The 13,850-nt window shown below is 30.0% G+C and overlaps 1 protein-coding gene across 7 annotated transcripts; it reads right to left on the reverse strand.

The window, feature by feature from the left end:
• Positions 1 to 3,138: 3,138 nt before the first annotated feature.
• Positions 3,139 to 9,105, reverse strand: LOC113865745 (zinc finger CCCH domain-containing protein 53). 7 transcript variants are annotated; one of them, XM_027500480.1, is made up of 10 exons: positions 7,081 to 9,104; positions 6,615 to 7,002; positions 6,337 to 6,516; positions 6,058 to 6,237; positions 5,868 to 5,959; positions 5,502 to 5,750; positions 5,232 to 5,397; positions 4,841 to 5,056; positions 4,677 to 4,755; positions 3,146 to 4,545 (listed from the first exon to the last, which is right to left on the reverse strand). In XM_027500480.1, the coding sequence occupies exons 1-9, from the start codon at positions 7,574 to 7,576 to the stop codon at positions 4,692 to 4,694; spliced, it is 2,031 nt and encodes a 676-aa protein (XP_027356281.1). In that variant the 5' UTR covers positions 7,577 to 9,104; the 3' UTR covers positions 3,146 to 4,545; positions 4,677 to 4,691. The 7 variants fall into 7 exon arrangements, 6 of the variants coding, with proteins under 6 accessions (XP_027356281.1, XP_027356276.1, XP_027356277.1 ...); XM_027500475.1 differs by having other exon boundaries at positions 3,147 to 4,545; positions 6,052 to 6,237; positions 6,615 to 7,808; positions 8,195 to 9,104; XM_027500476.1 differs by having other exon boundaries at positions 3,147 to 4,545; positions 6,052 to 6,237; positions 6,615 to 7,808; positions 7,941 to 9,104.
• Between the last annotated feature and the right edge of the window lie 4,745 nt (positions 9,106 to 13,850).

Raw genomic sequence — 13,850 nt, forward strand, 5'->3', positions numbered from 1 at the left:
TATTTAAAATTAAATGGTCAAAATTACTGTTTTAGTTAAAACAGACAATTAGCTGAACTGAACTACCTCTTCTAACCAGTCTTGGTTTGATTCCTGCAATTATTTCTCCTTACCATAAAATTTGCATGAATAATCTTGTGTTTTGTTTCTTTTCTTCTGTTAAAAAGGGCACTGCAAATCTTTCTTTATTAGTCTTAACAATCTACAAACATTGCACATTCTTTTTTATCTTCCGCCTTGAGTCGTGTGAAGTGCTGAGACCTTTATGTCGAGTGCATGTGCAATATAAACTTGTCTAATCCATTTATAACATGTGGAACCAATATTCTTGCAAAACAATATGCCAACATTATCATGTTATGCACATTGTAACATATCTTTGACCTTTCAAATTTCCTAATAATTTCAGCACTTTCTTACTCCTTTTTCAATAAAATTGTTTTGAATCACCTGTTTAGTGACTATTCTTTTGTCATAACAATCCCTGTTTTTCAGTTTAAGATTGGTGATTTCAATTATTTGATGCATGTGGTGAGTAAGCCAAATCGATTAATAGAATGTCAACCCTAACTGATTCTTTCAATTTTTTTGCGGTGAGATTAGGGGGAAAAAATAAAAAAAAAATAAGTCAATGGATTGCACGATGTGTGTCACCTGAATAGGTTAAAAGCAAATTCCATCCCTTTGACACTTTCTCTATTAATAATAAATAATTATAAGAGGGTGCTTCTAAAAGGTCAGCGGTGACTATACTATACTAGTTTATAGAAGAGACATGATGTAATTACTTTATAGCAAATTGGTATACTTTAATTATCATTTTATCTTTTTACAGTTATGCTTATCATTCTTTTTGTTTTCTCTTTTTCTTTCCAATGTGGTTTGTTTAACCAAACTCATCTCAAGCTTATTAATATTTTGCTTTTGATTAATTCATCGACTGAAACCCAAAATGGGAGAAAAAACGACAAAATATAATTGTCCGTGTGAGATAAATTAAGGTTGAAAAAATAAAATGAAAAGTCATGTTATACTTGTTTTTTATTTGCTTTTGAAACCTCAATAAACGCAAAGAAACCCAATGACACACTGGTTTATGTAGGATTGAAGCAGCTTGACGTTAAATGTATGCTAAACAAAACCGTATAATGGTTTAAACTATCTTAAATCATCTAACTAATTAATTATTGCATTTAATTTAAACAAATTCTTCAAAATAACTTTGGCATATTGGTGTCAAAGGTCCTATTTTATTTCTAAAATATTTATTATACAATATTTAATGATACGTTTAGAACAGATAAATGTAAAATTCTTTCAGTGTTTGGTTGGAGAAACGAAGGAGAGGGAAGAGGACTTGATGAACTGTTCATGTTTAGTTAATTGGCCATAGTTTTTAAAATGAAATATTTTAACAAAAAAGGAGCCTACAAACTATAAATTTTATCAGCCAAATGCCAAATCTTAATAATAATGATTTATTTACCCGGTAAAACTTTATTCAGTTTAAACTTTATTAATTATAAATTTTTAACTGATTAAAAAAGAGAAATTATTAAAATAATGAAAATAATAAATAAGAGAAAAAAAGTAGAGTTGTGCATAGATTAGATTGACACAAAATTAATCAAATTTATTTTAAATTTAATTATATAAATTTAATTTTAAACAAATATATTTTTTCTTAAATTAATTTAAAATTAATTTTAAAATTTGAATTTAGTTTAAAACTATATTTAAATCTAGTTTTGATTGAAATTATTTTTATATTTTATGTTAAATTGATTTTAAATATAGTCGTATGTTGAATTGGTTTTAAATCTAAATTTTAAAGTAAAATTAATATTTAACATTCATAAATATAATTTTTTAAGGTAAAACTAATTTATTATACTGCATTATTGTATTAAATTAGTGTATTTTAAAAATATTATAGTAATCTTTATTAATTATATTATATTTATTATTATTTATTTTTAATAAACAGAGTTGATTTAATTTAAAACTTATAAAAATAAATATTAATAATATTAAATAATAATATAATATTTTTAAAAATAAAATTGAATATAAAAAACAATAATTAATTTTAAAATATTTTTTATATTTTTTATGCCTTTACTATAATAATTATATATTAAAAAATATTATTTTAAATATTTAATCTTAATTATAAAAATTAAAGTTTAAAAAAATAATCGTAAAATGTAGTCATGACAAATTTTGTCAATTAATATGATGCAAATGTCTAATAAATCAAGACATGAGATAGTGACTTCATACACAATATGAATTTAGAAGAATAAAAGAAAATTTAATTTTAAAAGTGAATTTAAAATGCTAATTTAATTATAAAAATATGACGAACCATAGTTTTACATGCATCTAATTTTTTAAAACTAATTATAGACTAAACTTGCATAACTGATTTTTTTCAGTCACAGAGAAAAGTACATAATTTACTTTTTTTAATTAGTTAAAGTTACTTAATAATGAAACTTAAGACAACTTTTTTTAGTTTTAGCGATTTTCATTCATTTATCACTATATTGGAATACAAAAGATCTCCCCTTTAGTATAAAAAAATTCTAAAATACGTAACGTAAATGTTTAGACATTAACTTAAATCATTAGTTGATAAAATCATTTACGCTTTTTGAACTGTTGTGTTGTGCAGCTTTATCTTGCAAGAAAATGATGGAGTCTAAGTTAAGAGACTTGTGAAGAAAACCAAAATTTGTCTAGTTGTATGATAATACTGCGCATGATATTTTTGAAAATTTTGCCAAAAGCAAGATTAGTCACTCTTCTAAATTAATTTTTTAGCGAAAAAAGTGATACAATTCGACCAAAAACACTGCTCTTGAAATTGCCATCAGGGGTTACCATCTCTTTCCCAATTGACCATGTTTTTAGAATCCTAAGCCACTGAAATAAAACCACATGCCACATACAAGACCATCACATCTGCAAACATGTCTTCATCAATAAGGAGCACGATTGTCCTTCATGCACATAAAATTCAGTTCCCAAAACACAATCTAGTTCGTGAACTTAAAAGAAACCAAACGTGGATTTACCAGCCACTTTTCATGGGTCACCACCATTGAGGTAACGTTGTGTTGTGTATATTTATGATATGATATGCCTATGGTCTTTACTTTGAATCAAATTAAAAGGTAACCAACAAACGTGTCAAAACCAACCAGCCAACATTGCGGCTTGTGCTTATCCACGAGGTGCCACTTAACTTTTCACTCAACCACACTTCAAAGTAGTAGTAGTAGTAGGGCTTAACATTTTCAGTCTCCACAAACACCTAGAAGAGGGTAAGTTAAAAAAATATAATAAAAATGCACAGTGTTGAGTTATAAGTGACACACATTCACAAGGCCACAGAGCCCAAAAGATTCGAGTAACTGGGCACTCTTGTCATTCGTGTGGGCATCTAGTCCTACTTTAAGATCTGTGCATGTCCCTTCCTGTCAAGAGAGAAAGAGGGGTAGGGGTAGGGGTAGGGGTAGGGGTAGGGGTAGGGGCATATGAGAGAGAAAGTGGCATCACTCACATGGGTAGGTGCTGGTGGGTAGGGCCTATACACAACCTGGCATATTATATAAATGTGTGGCCCACATGCAGTGTCAGCAACCCCATGTGATGGTGTGTCTTGTGGACCCTGTCCAATAATGGCAAAAAAAAAAAAAAAAGACAGACCCCACCAATTTACAAATTGAAAGGGAAAAATAATTGCAGGAACAAAGAGACAAATTCTCCTTTAAAATCAAAAAGCACACAAAAGGAGAGGCAAATAGACCAATTAGTCTAAAAACTCGCTTTTGATTCTTCTTTCTAAATCTTTCTCTTTTCTGTCTGGGTAATTTAAGGGGGTTTGATAACTGTGTATAACAACTAAGTGGTAGAACAAGTACAAACATTACATCCAAGGTAAAAATCTCAACTTTCATCTTTTAACCCAGCTAAGATTAACAATTATACATTCCCCTCCTCATTTCTGGCCTTCAAACTCAAGTTACCCATCATGGGGGGAACCCATCCATCTCAATCAGCCTTCTACTTATACAACTCTCTGCATTTACGGTTTTACCACTTCATCTGTGCATGCTTTCTCTGGGTAATAATGCTCCAGCTGTACAAACACTTCAGATTATACCTGTAACAACATAGGACTAACAATCTACACTACTACATCCATCATCCATCCAAAGGGTAGGAGAAGAAACAAATTACAGTGCCAAGAGTTCCCTACTACACACTGACTCTGATGATTTTTTGTGTTATTTTTAACCTGTGGTTCAGCTACTACAGATATGAGAGAAGAAAGAAAATGGTACAATAATGCTAAGAAAAGAAAAGGGGAATGCATGCCCCACTTTCCCTTACTGAACTGCTTTTTACGTATGCATTTTGTATGGTAGTAAGTAGTATAGTATCGATTATTGATGGTGATGGCCGTCATGGTGGTGGTGGTGGTGATTCTCTACAGATTTTGTTGGGTGCCGAGTTTGTTTAGTCACCTTTCACTTCCTGTAAAGGTTGCACAAAAAACACCAAACCGACTTCCAATTTTAATAATATACTAAACAACAAACCGATGCACCTTCAAGACAAGAATCAACCCAACCTCATCAACGCATAAACTTCCAAACAAGCTTTACCTGAGCCTCAGGAAACTAAATGCCAATTGCTCCACCGGTGCCTGCAAACATCCCAATAGTTCCATGCCCAGAAGAGAACCTAAGCACAAACCCACATCATCAAAATTCCAATACTTAAAAAGATACTGAAACTCATGCCATGTGAATTATGGTGACGCCACTACCTTGGTATTTGGCAGTTATAGGATTTGAATGACCCCATGTCTAAAGCAGATGCTGCTGGAAGTAATGTGTTAGTACCAAATTTGGAGTTGGCAGATGCAGCTGAGGGATCTGAATCAATGGCCTCATTAGGTCCATTGGAGAAGGGAGCCATGATGAAGTCTCCAGCAGCTTTTGTTGGGGAAGCAAAAGGGCTATCAGGGAGATTATGCTCCAAACTGCATTTATTCATAAACCATTTTAAAATACTGACAATCAAAGTTTGGAAATTGGAAAAACCTGAATAAATACAGATTTGTTTTTGGCATGGACTAAAAAGAGGAATTTGGTGCAAAAAGGTGTTTACTATTCTGGTGCCCTTTTAGTTATTCCAAATGACAACAAGTTTTATACCATTCTTGCAAATCACGATCTTCATGGCTAGAGTTCAGCTTGCCATTGCCTTCATTGCATCCACTCTCTCCATTGACCACCACTTCCTTGCCAGCTGAAATGTTGACTTGCTGCTGACCAGCAGAAACTGATGCAGTACTAGCTGGTGCAGAACTTGAACCACTCTCTGGAATCAAATAATCTCAAACAATTCATTCCATTTCCTACTAAAACACCAAGTTCAATTCAAGATCAGCTGCATTTAAAATCAATTAGAAGGGAGATATATACCCTCTGGGGCCTCTGAACTGCCATGAAATGAAGGAAGAACAAGATTTTGATGGAACATGTTAGGAGAGTGGGTAGGGGATGGAATTGGACTTCCAGTGGAGAGTGCGCGCTGGTGATGCTTCTTGATGTCAAGAAGTTGCAGACCCATTAACCTCCTACTTTGGAGTTCAAGAGCTTGCTGCAAATCAGCTTGCTCCTCCAACTTCCTCCTCCACAGCATGTCGTGAGTATTGTAAAACATTCTGCCTCCTAAAAACATAGAACACAGTCAAAATGTTAAAAAAAAGTAGGTTTGACTAGCACACAATCTCAAAAAACCAAAAAAAAAAAACAAAATGGAAGCTTAAGCTTAAAGCATTAACCTACCAAGTTGAAGATCATATTGGTCTCTAGCATCTAGTCCTGTAGGAGTGCCACATGGTGAAAAATCTGCTCTATCCAACTGTTGCTGCTGCTTCCTGAAAACCACAAGAAACAAGACCACAATTCAAAACAAACTCAAAACAATAACAAACAAAAGATAACATCTAAGACTAGAAAGAGGGGGTGCCTGTACTTGTCTGGCACTTTGCCCTTCTCCTTGTAAGGCTTAACAAGCACCCTAGCATCACACACAAAATGAGGGTTTCCTTTTGATAGAATGAGCTTCACTGTCTCCGGATAAACAAAGGTAACAAAACCAAACATGCGCTTCTGCTGATATGGGATCCTCACATCTTGGACTGGGCCATAAATGCTTCAACAACAACAGAATTATGAACCAAGTTTAGTTAATATTTCTACCATTGCCAAGTTATGCATGCTATAACACAAGATAAAGCAAAACAACAATAACCTGAAGTAATTTGAAACATCTTCCTCTCTGAAAGTGCTATCTGCCGGGAAAGTCAAGTAGATCTGCCTAGAAGCTGGGTTCACCATCCCAGGACTGTTCAAAGAAAAATCATTCCTTTCAAGCCTGGATCTTCCAAACTTATGCAAATCCTCACTCATCATCAGAGCTGCAGCTGCCGCTCTGCAATCATTATCATTATTCAATCATGATTAGAACACTGCACCTTGTAACTACAATACAACCACAGTACTCAAAACACACGATTGAACAGTACATACCTTTGAGTATCATTCTGCTGCTGCTGCTGCAAGAGGAAATTCATGCACTTTGGGGAGTATGGAAGAGAAGATGCCATGAGCTGAGAAGCAGCAGCCAGTCTTTGTTGCTGAGCAGACTTGGATCTGAAGAGCTCATGGCACTGCTCCATCATCTCAATCTTGCTAGGAGAGCCAACCATTGCAGCACCATCAGCATCTCCAAGTCCCCCATGAAGGAACCTACAACTAGTGCCATTTTTACAGTACCCTCTGGCAAAGTAAAGGCAAGGCTTCCACCCCAAGCCAGAATTAGGGTCCTCAGAACCCAAACAAGCATCATTGACAGAACAACTCCTACGGTGCAGAGACCCTCCCCAACCATAAGAAGGAAAGAGAGTAGGATCAGCAGCTGCACCAGTTGGACTTGAAGCCAAGTCTGAATGAGAAGGGTAAAACAAATCTGCGTTCTTGTGGCCAAGAGTGGCACTTGTTGGAGAGCCATCATTCAAGAAAGAAAGCTGGTCTTGAAGCTGGAAATCATCAATTGGATCTGAGCCTCCGTTTGCATAAAAGGGTAAGGAAGATGAAGAAGTGGAAGAACCAACAACCAAGTTGTTGGGACTCATCAAATCATCAGACATAGTAGCCCAAGAAGCTGAAGTAGAAGAAGGGTTTGGAATAGTGACTGCAGGAGGAAGGTTGATGCCACTGAGTCTTGAAGAAGTTGAGTTTTGTCTTGAAAGGAAGGGAGAAGGAGAAGGAGGAGTGGAAGGTGTTGGCGGAGAGTTCGAGGGTAAGCCCAACTCTTTGCGGGCTTTGACAATCACAGAGTGAACAATAGCTTCAGGACCAAATGCTAATCTAATCATTTCCTTCTCACCATGGTCTTGAAGTAGAAGCACACCCATGATTTTGGAAGCATTTTCAGGGTCCAAGTTTTGGATCCTTGAGAACACAATCCTTGTAGCTTCGTAACCATCCATGGGTGAGTAAAAAAGATTGTTGCTTTGTTCCACAACAAACTAGCCTATCCTTAAAAATCTTTTTTTTTTTTTTTGTAGTGAGTTGAGTGTATGTGTGTGTCTTTCTCTCTCTACTCTCCACTGGCCATCTTTCTCACTCCTATTACAAGTAAAGTTTCTTTCTCAACCACACACAAGCCCTACCTACCAACTTGAGATGAGTGGTGGCACAGTGAGTTTCTTTCTCATATTCCTGCAAAGCACAACAGAAGAAAAGAAAGTTAAAGAAGAAAAGGGAGAAGGGGAAGTAAGAAAGTGAAGTGTTAAAAGGAGTATTCCCGTGTGGTTGATTAATAGGAGGAACAAGGAGGATGCCAAGAGTTACCTTTGATAAAAGGAAGAAGGAGAAAATAAAGTAAAGGGAGAGGGACATAAGATGGTGGTTGAATTTCTCTATAAAGAAGTAATGAGTGCAAAAGTTGCAGAAACAACAAAAGAAGAAACTTACAAACAACACCAAATAACTCTTTTCCTTTTATTTCTCCCACCCTCTTATTAACCTCCTTCTAATAAATCTATCCCCCTTCTTTTCCAAATTAAATTTCAAATCCAAATCTGAGCACAAGAGTACGGTCTTACCCATGAAAGCATACATAAACTCTCTCTTTCTCTCCCCTCTGAAGCCACTTGTTTCCTCTCTCACAAATGGTATTGCTAGTCAACTTACTACAAAAGCCAAACCACCTCTTGTTTATAACATGATTGCAGATTCAAGCAGCATCATTTGCCTCAGCATCCCTATCCCTGCTGTGTTTTATGGGGTTCTGGGCAAGTGTGGCCACTGAAGTTGAGAGCTGAGCTATTTCTCATGTTAGTCTTACCCCTCTCTCTCTCTCTCTCTCAACTATCAAGCCAAGATTTTCCCCTCTTTCTCTCTCCCACTCACTAACTCACTATAGCAAAGTATGCCCCCACTTCCCTTATGTGTTGTGTTATGTAGACCCTTCTCTCTTTATGTTTGTCCTTTAAAACTATGGTATGTAGTAGTATCATTAACAAGCGCGAGAGAGCGTGTGTGGGGAAGTAGTGACCCTATATGTTATGTTATGTTTGTGTTTGTGTGCTACTTGAGTTGAAGGGGATCGAGATCCATGCTTCAAATATACAAAAATAGTGCACGTTCACAGTTCACTTGCCCCTAACCTCTGACACTGCACTCTATTAAGTAGTATTTACTTTCAATTTTAGGAGCTTTCATTTCTTTCCCAAGCACAGTGTACATTTGCTTTGCTTATCATTACTTAATTCAATGCCTCCCTCAGAGTTTGGTCCTCACGCTCCAACGGAATCTCTCTGGGAGGGACCCTCTTACCGTATCATTATCACTTTGCATTCATTGGAGAGTGACCAACACGCCCTCCTTTTTTGCCTTGATTGGGTCATCATGTCTTTATGTTGGGAGGAGTCAATGCCACCCCAATCAAACTCTCTCTCTCTCTCTCTCATTATATTTATTTATACTAAACACATCATTTGCTACTTGGTTTATTTCTTATTTGTTGGTTATGCCCCACAAGTTGTTGCTCCCATAGCTCCACTCTCTTTGATCTCCAAGGGGTCCCTTTACATTTCTTCAAAGTATATGTAATTTATTTATGATTGTTGTTGTGATGGTTACATGATAATATAATGTGTGATTATGTAAGAGAAAGATATATTGATCTTTTGATGGTAGAAAATCACAAAAGATATGAAGGATTTGTACAGACATAAGAGGGTCTGGTTGCTTCAGTTTTCTTTCTCACTTGTCGTTATTCAGATACCCCACAAACAAAATAAAAATGATGACTCCATGCCTCTCTCCACCTGTTTTTTTTCTCCCTCTCAATCTAAACCCCAACTCTCTTTTTTTATTTTTTTATAGAAATATCAAAAATTAAAAGCACATTTTATACTCTCTCTTTTTTCCTGAACTTATATGAAAGTTTAATATGTTCAATTGAGATTCCTATGCTTGGCTGGTGTAAGAGAGCACAGTGGAATATATATACAAAAACACTAATATTCAAGTTAGTTTATTATATGAGTAGAGTAGTAAGTTATGAAAGAGATGGTATACCAAGTGTAAATGGTCACTGATTTATTAAGGTACTTTGTTGGTGACTAGTTGCCAAGTGAATGTACAGCGAAGACATGGAAATGTTGCAAAATATTTTTCTAAAATGTACAACTGTACAGATAATAAATTATAATATATAATATTTTTTAATAAAAATTATAAAATTTAATGTAATTAAATATATTAATACTACTTAATATTAAAAAAATTTATTATATATATTTTTTATATTGTATAATATTGCACAAATTTAAAATATTGATAAAAAGAAATTTTAAAACATGTGCCATGAGGATTGAGGTGTATGGTCCTGGTATGTATAATTTCTGCCCTGTTTATTTACACGTTTGATAGTATGCAATCAATATTTTTTAATAATAAATGACTATGACTAATATTTTTGTACGCAAAAGTTTAGACACCATAAATGATAATTACAATTTCTCACTTTTACAAAAAAATCAATTATTTATCTAATATAAATAGATTGTTTATGAATATTGAACATCGTTAGACTTATGAATTTATATACATTTAATAGAGAGTCAAAAGCGATCAATATGTTTTAAAATTTAGGTTAGACATTAATTTGACCCAGTGCAACTCAAAACCAACATTTTATTGACTTATGTGAGTTAATCCATCTGGTTAGTTTTTTTATATAAATTTTTAGACATTTTACTTATTTTACTAATTTTTGTATATTTGGCTAGCTTTTCATGTTACAAAATAATAAGCAAAATGGTTTTAAAACATCAAAAACATTTGTGATGAGCATTATAAAGTTATAAATATATGATTATAAATTATACTTATTCTTTAAATTTAACAAAATCAAATACAATACTCTTTTATTTTTTTACATTATTTTATATTTTTAAATTTATATAACTACGTAAGAAATTAAGAAAGATTTGTGCTGTTATAATAAAATTCATAATGACGTACTACTTTATAAACTAAAAGAGGTTTATTTTAAAAAAAAAAAGTATGATAGTAAAATGTTGTGGTCGTTTAAGCTTATGTTGTTTTGGTGGAAAATATTATGTAAGGATTAAAAAAATATAAGAAAATAAAAATTTTATGAGTTTGAATGTTTTGTTTTATAAAAGTGAAAATTATATTTTATTAAAAACAATTTTAAAGTAACACAAAAATATTTAAAATAGTTTTAAAAATTATATAATTTAAAAAATATTATATTATAATTGTTTGTTAAATAATTTTTATTAAATTAATTTTTATACTTTTTTTTTCATTCGTCTGAAACAAGTAAAGTAAAACTTTTTTCTTGTTTTCTTTTTTATTTTTATTCTTCTAAATAAAAAATATTTAATATCTTATTATATATATATATATATATTATATTTTTTATTTCATTCAAACATAAAATAAAGTCGCCAATATATAATTTATCTAATATATGTAATATCAATTACTAACTCATAATATGTTATTATAGAATTACTACAATATTAAAATATGATAATAAATTATAAATAATTTATCTATAACAATCTTATTTAATTTGAATATAATTGCTTTTAATTGACGATAGATTTAAATTTAAAAAGTTGATAAAAAAATTAATAATTTTTATATGTTATGTGCATCTTAATTATAATGTTATTAATGGTACTGTGAAAAAAATTAAAAAAACTATTTTTTTTACTAAAATAGTTTATTATAATAACAATTTTGATGAAAGAAATAAGATATTATTTTTAACATTTTTAATATTATATTTATTAATTCTCTAGCAAAAAAGCTCAGCATTATTTATTTCAAGTATATATTTTTTTAATACACTGTTTTATCATTAGACTTTTTTCCCAACATATTATTTATTTATTAATAAAATTTGATATATTTTATAGGTAGTTATATTCCTACTAATCATGTTAGTTAATGTTATAAATTACATATATTAAAAAATTACTATGAAAAATTTTACTCCATTGAAGTTAAATGTCACACTTTTTTAAATAAGATACTATTACAAGAGTACAAAAGTTCATAGATTGTGCAATGGTTTAATTCTTAATTATAAATATAAAAGAGTTATAATAAAAGATAGATTTCATTATAGTATTTTTTACGTTTGAAAACATAATTAACTTTTAATTAAAATATACTTTTAGAACAACTATGTTGAAGTTGCATATGTCACTTTTTTATATAAGATGCAATTTTTAAGTTGAAGTTTACAGTCGAATCAATTTGCGTGATAAAGAAAAAATAAATAAAAAATAAGGTATGATTTCTAAAATAAGCATTTGCTGCTTATGTTAAAAATTGAGGCGTATTTGTAAGCACACCACAAACCATTAGACAGAAGAATAGATACAAAGATGTGATATAAAAGCATGGGATGATTTGCTACATCTACTAAATAAACTTTTAAGATTATTCTATTAAAAAAAAATACTTACTTAGATTATAAATAGTAAAACAAAATTAATGAATTATGATTGGTCCTATATAATAATAATAATAATAATAATAATAATAATAATAATAATAATAAATATTCTGTTTTCATTTTACTTTTTTTATAAATAGATATTTTAATTTTTATCACAATTTTTTTATTTTTTTGTAATCAGATTTTTTTAAATATTTTTTTTTTGTCTAATGGCAGATATTATAAGAAATTTGTAAATTCAAACAAACTTAAGAGTAATTCTTACTTGTAGTTTGTAACTCTAAAGAATTTTGAACTTTAATTTTATTTTAATTTATCTTTAAATTTTACCAATTACAGAAATAGGCATTCAAAATTTTAATTTTTCTCCAATTATTTCTTAAACTTTATACATTGACAAATAGTTCATTCTATAACTTAAATTACAGCTAAATTACTAATAAAAAGTTAACTTACCTTAAAACTCGATCATTCATAATTTTTTAATTATAATTCATTTTTAAAAGCATTTTAACATAATTAAAACTACAAATTCAGTAAAAATAAATATAAAAATTAAATAAAATAAATTACTATAAACATGCATTATATAATTAGGAATTATTTTCTGTATTTTTTGACTTTTTTTTTTATCTCGAAACAATTAGTATCATATTATTATTACTATAATATTGTTGTTATAATAATGTTATGTATACTTTTTTATTTTTTCTAAATTTAAATTTTTAACCGTGTTTTGATGGTTAGAAGAATGAAAACAATAAATAAAATATTTAAGGTAAATAAATAAATAATTTTTTGTGAGTAATTCAATTTTAATTTCATTTATAGAAGAAACTATTCACAAAAACATATATAATTTAAGGACTGGTTGCAAAAAAAAAAAAAGGTTTAGAACATCTGTTTATAAAAGAAATAAAGTTTCATATCAATTAAACTAAAATTAAGATTCATGATGTTCAATTATAAGATCAATAAAGTTTAAAAATCAATTAAATTTAAAAATAACGATTTATAAAGAAGATAAAGTTAAAGAAGGTTAGTACTTTTTTTTAGAATAAAAAATTTAAAAAATAACCATAATAATAATAATAATTAATTATAAGTTTTACTAAAAATATATATTATAACAAATTGTTAGTATTATTCTTCTATAAAAGGTATCTATCACAAATGATATTACTTTTGTCCAACCTCATATTTAAACCCTAAAATCACAGTTACAGAAAATTTATCAAACAAAGTACTGTTTTCTCCCGTTTACATAATTTAAAATACACATGTAATATATATTAATTAAGAGATTTATTATTTATTTTTTTCTAAAGACTACTTGTTCGGTATTTTAGAGTTTGGGTTCGATCACTTTTTATTTATCTTCTTTGTTTAAATTATAGTTCAATGATTTCTATGGAAAACATTTTTATTATTTTAAAATCTTAAAATTAATATTATATAAAATTTTGTATATAATTATTTTTAGAGTTTGTTAATAATTGAATTTAAGCATGTATAAATAGAGAGTTTTTATAAAAAAATATTTATTATATTAAAATTATAAAAGTTTCATAAATGTTTTTTGTAAAATAAAATATCATTATTATTATTAGTTATTTATTTTATATTTTCTTTATTTTTATTTTATATATACATATCTTAAGAATATATTTTAAAATTAAAAAACACTAAAAGATATTATACTTTAAATGTATTAAAAGAATTGGTACAGAAAAAAGGATACAGTAATCTGC

This window comes from Abrus precatorius, unplaced genomic scaffold, assembly GCF_003935025.1.
Source record: "Abrus precatorius isolate BTA unplaced genomic scaffold, Abrus_2018 Scaffold4, whole genome shotgun sequence".
Classification (NCBI taxonomy): domain Eukaryota; kingdom Viridiplantae; phylum Streptophyta; class Magnoliopsida; order Fabales; family Fabaceae; genus Abrus; species Abrus precatorius.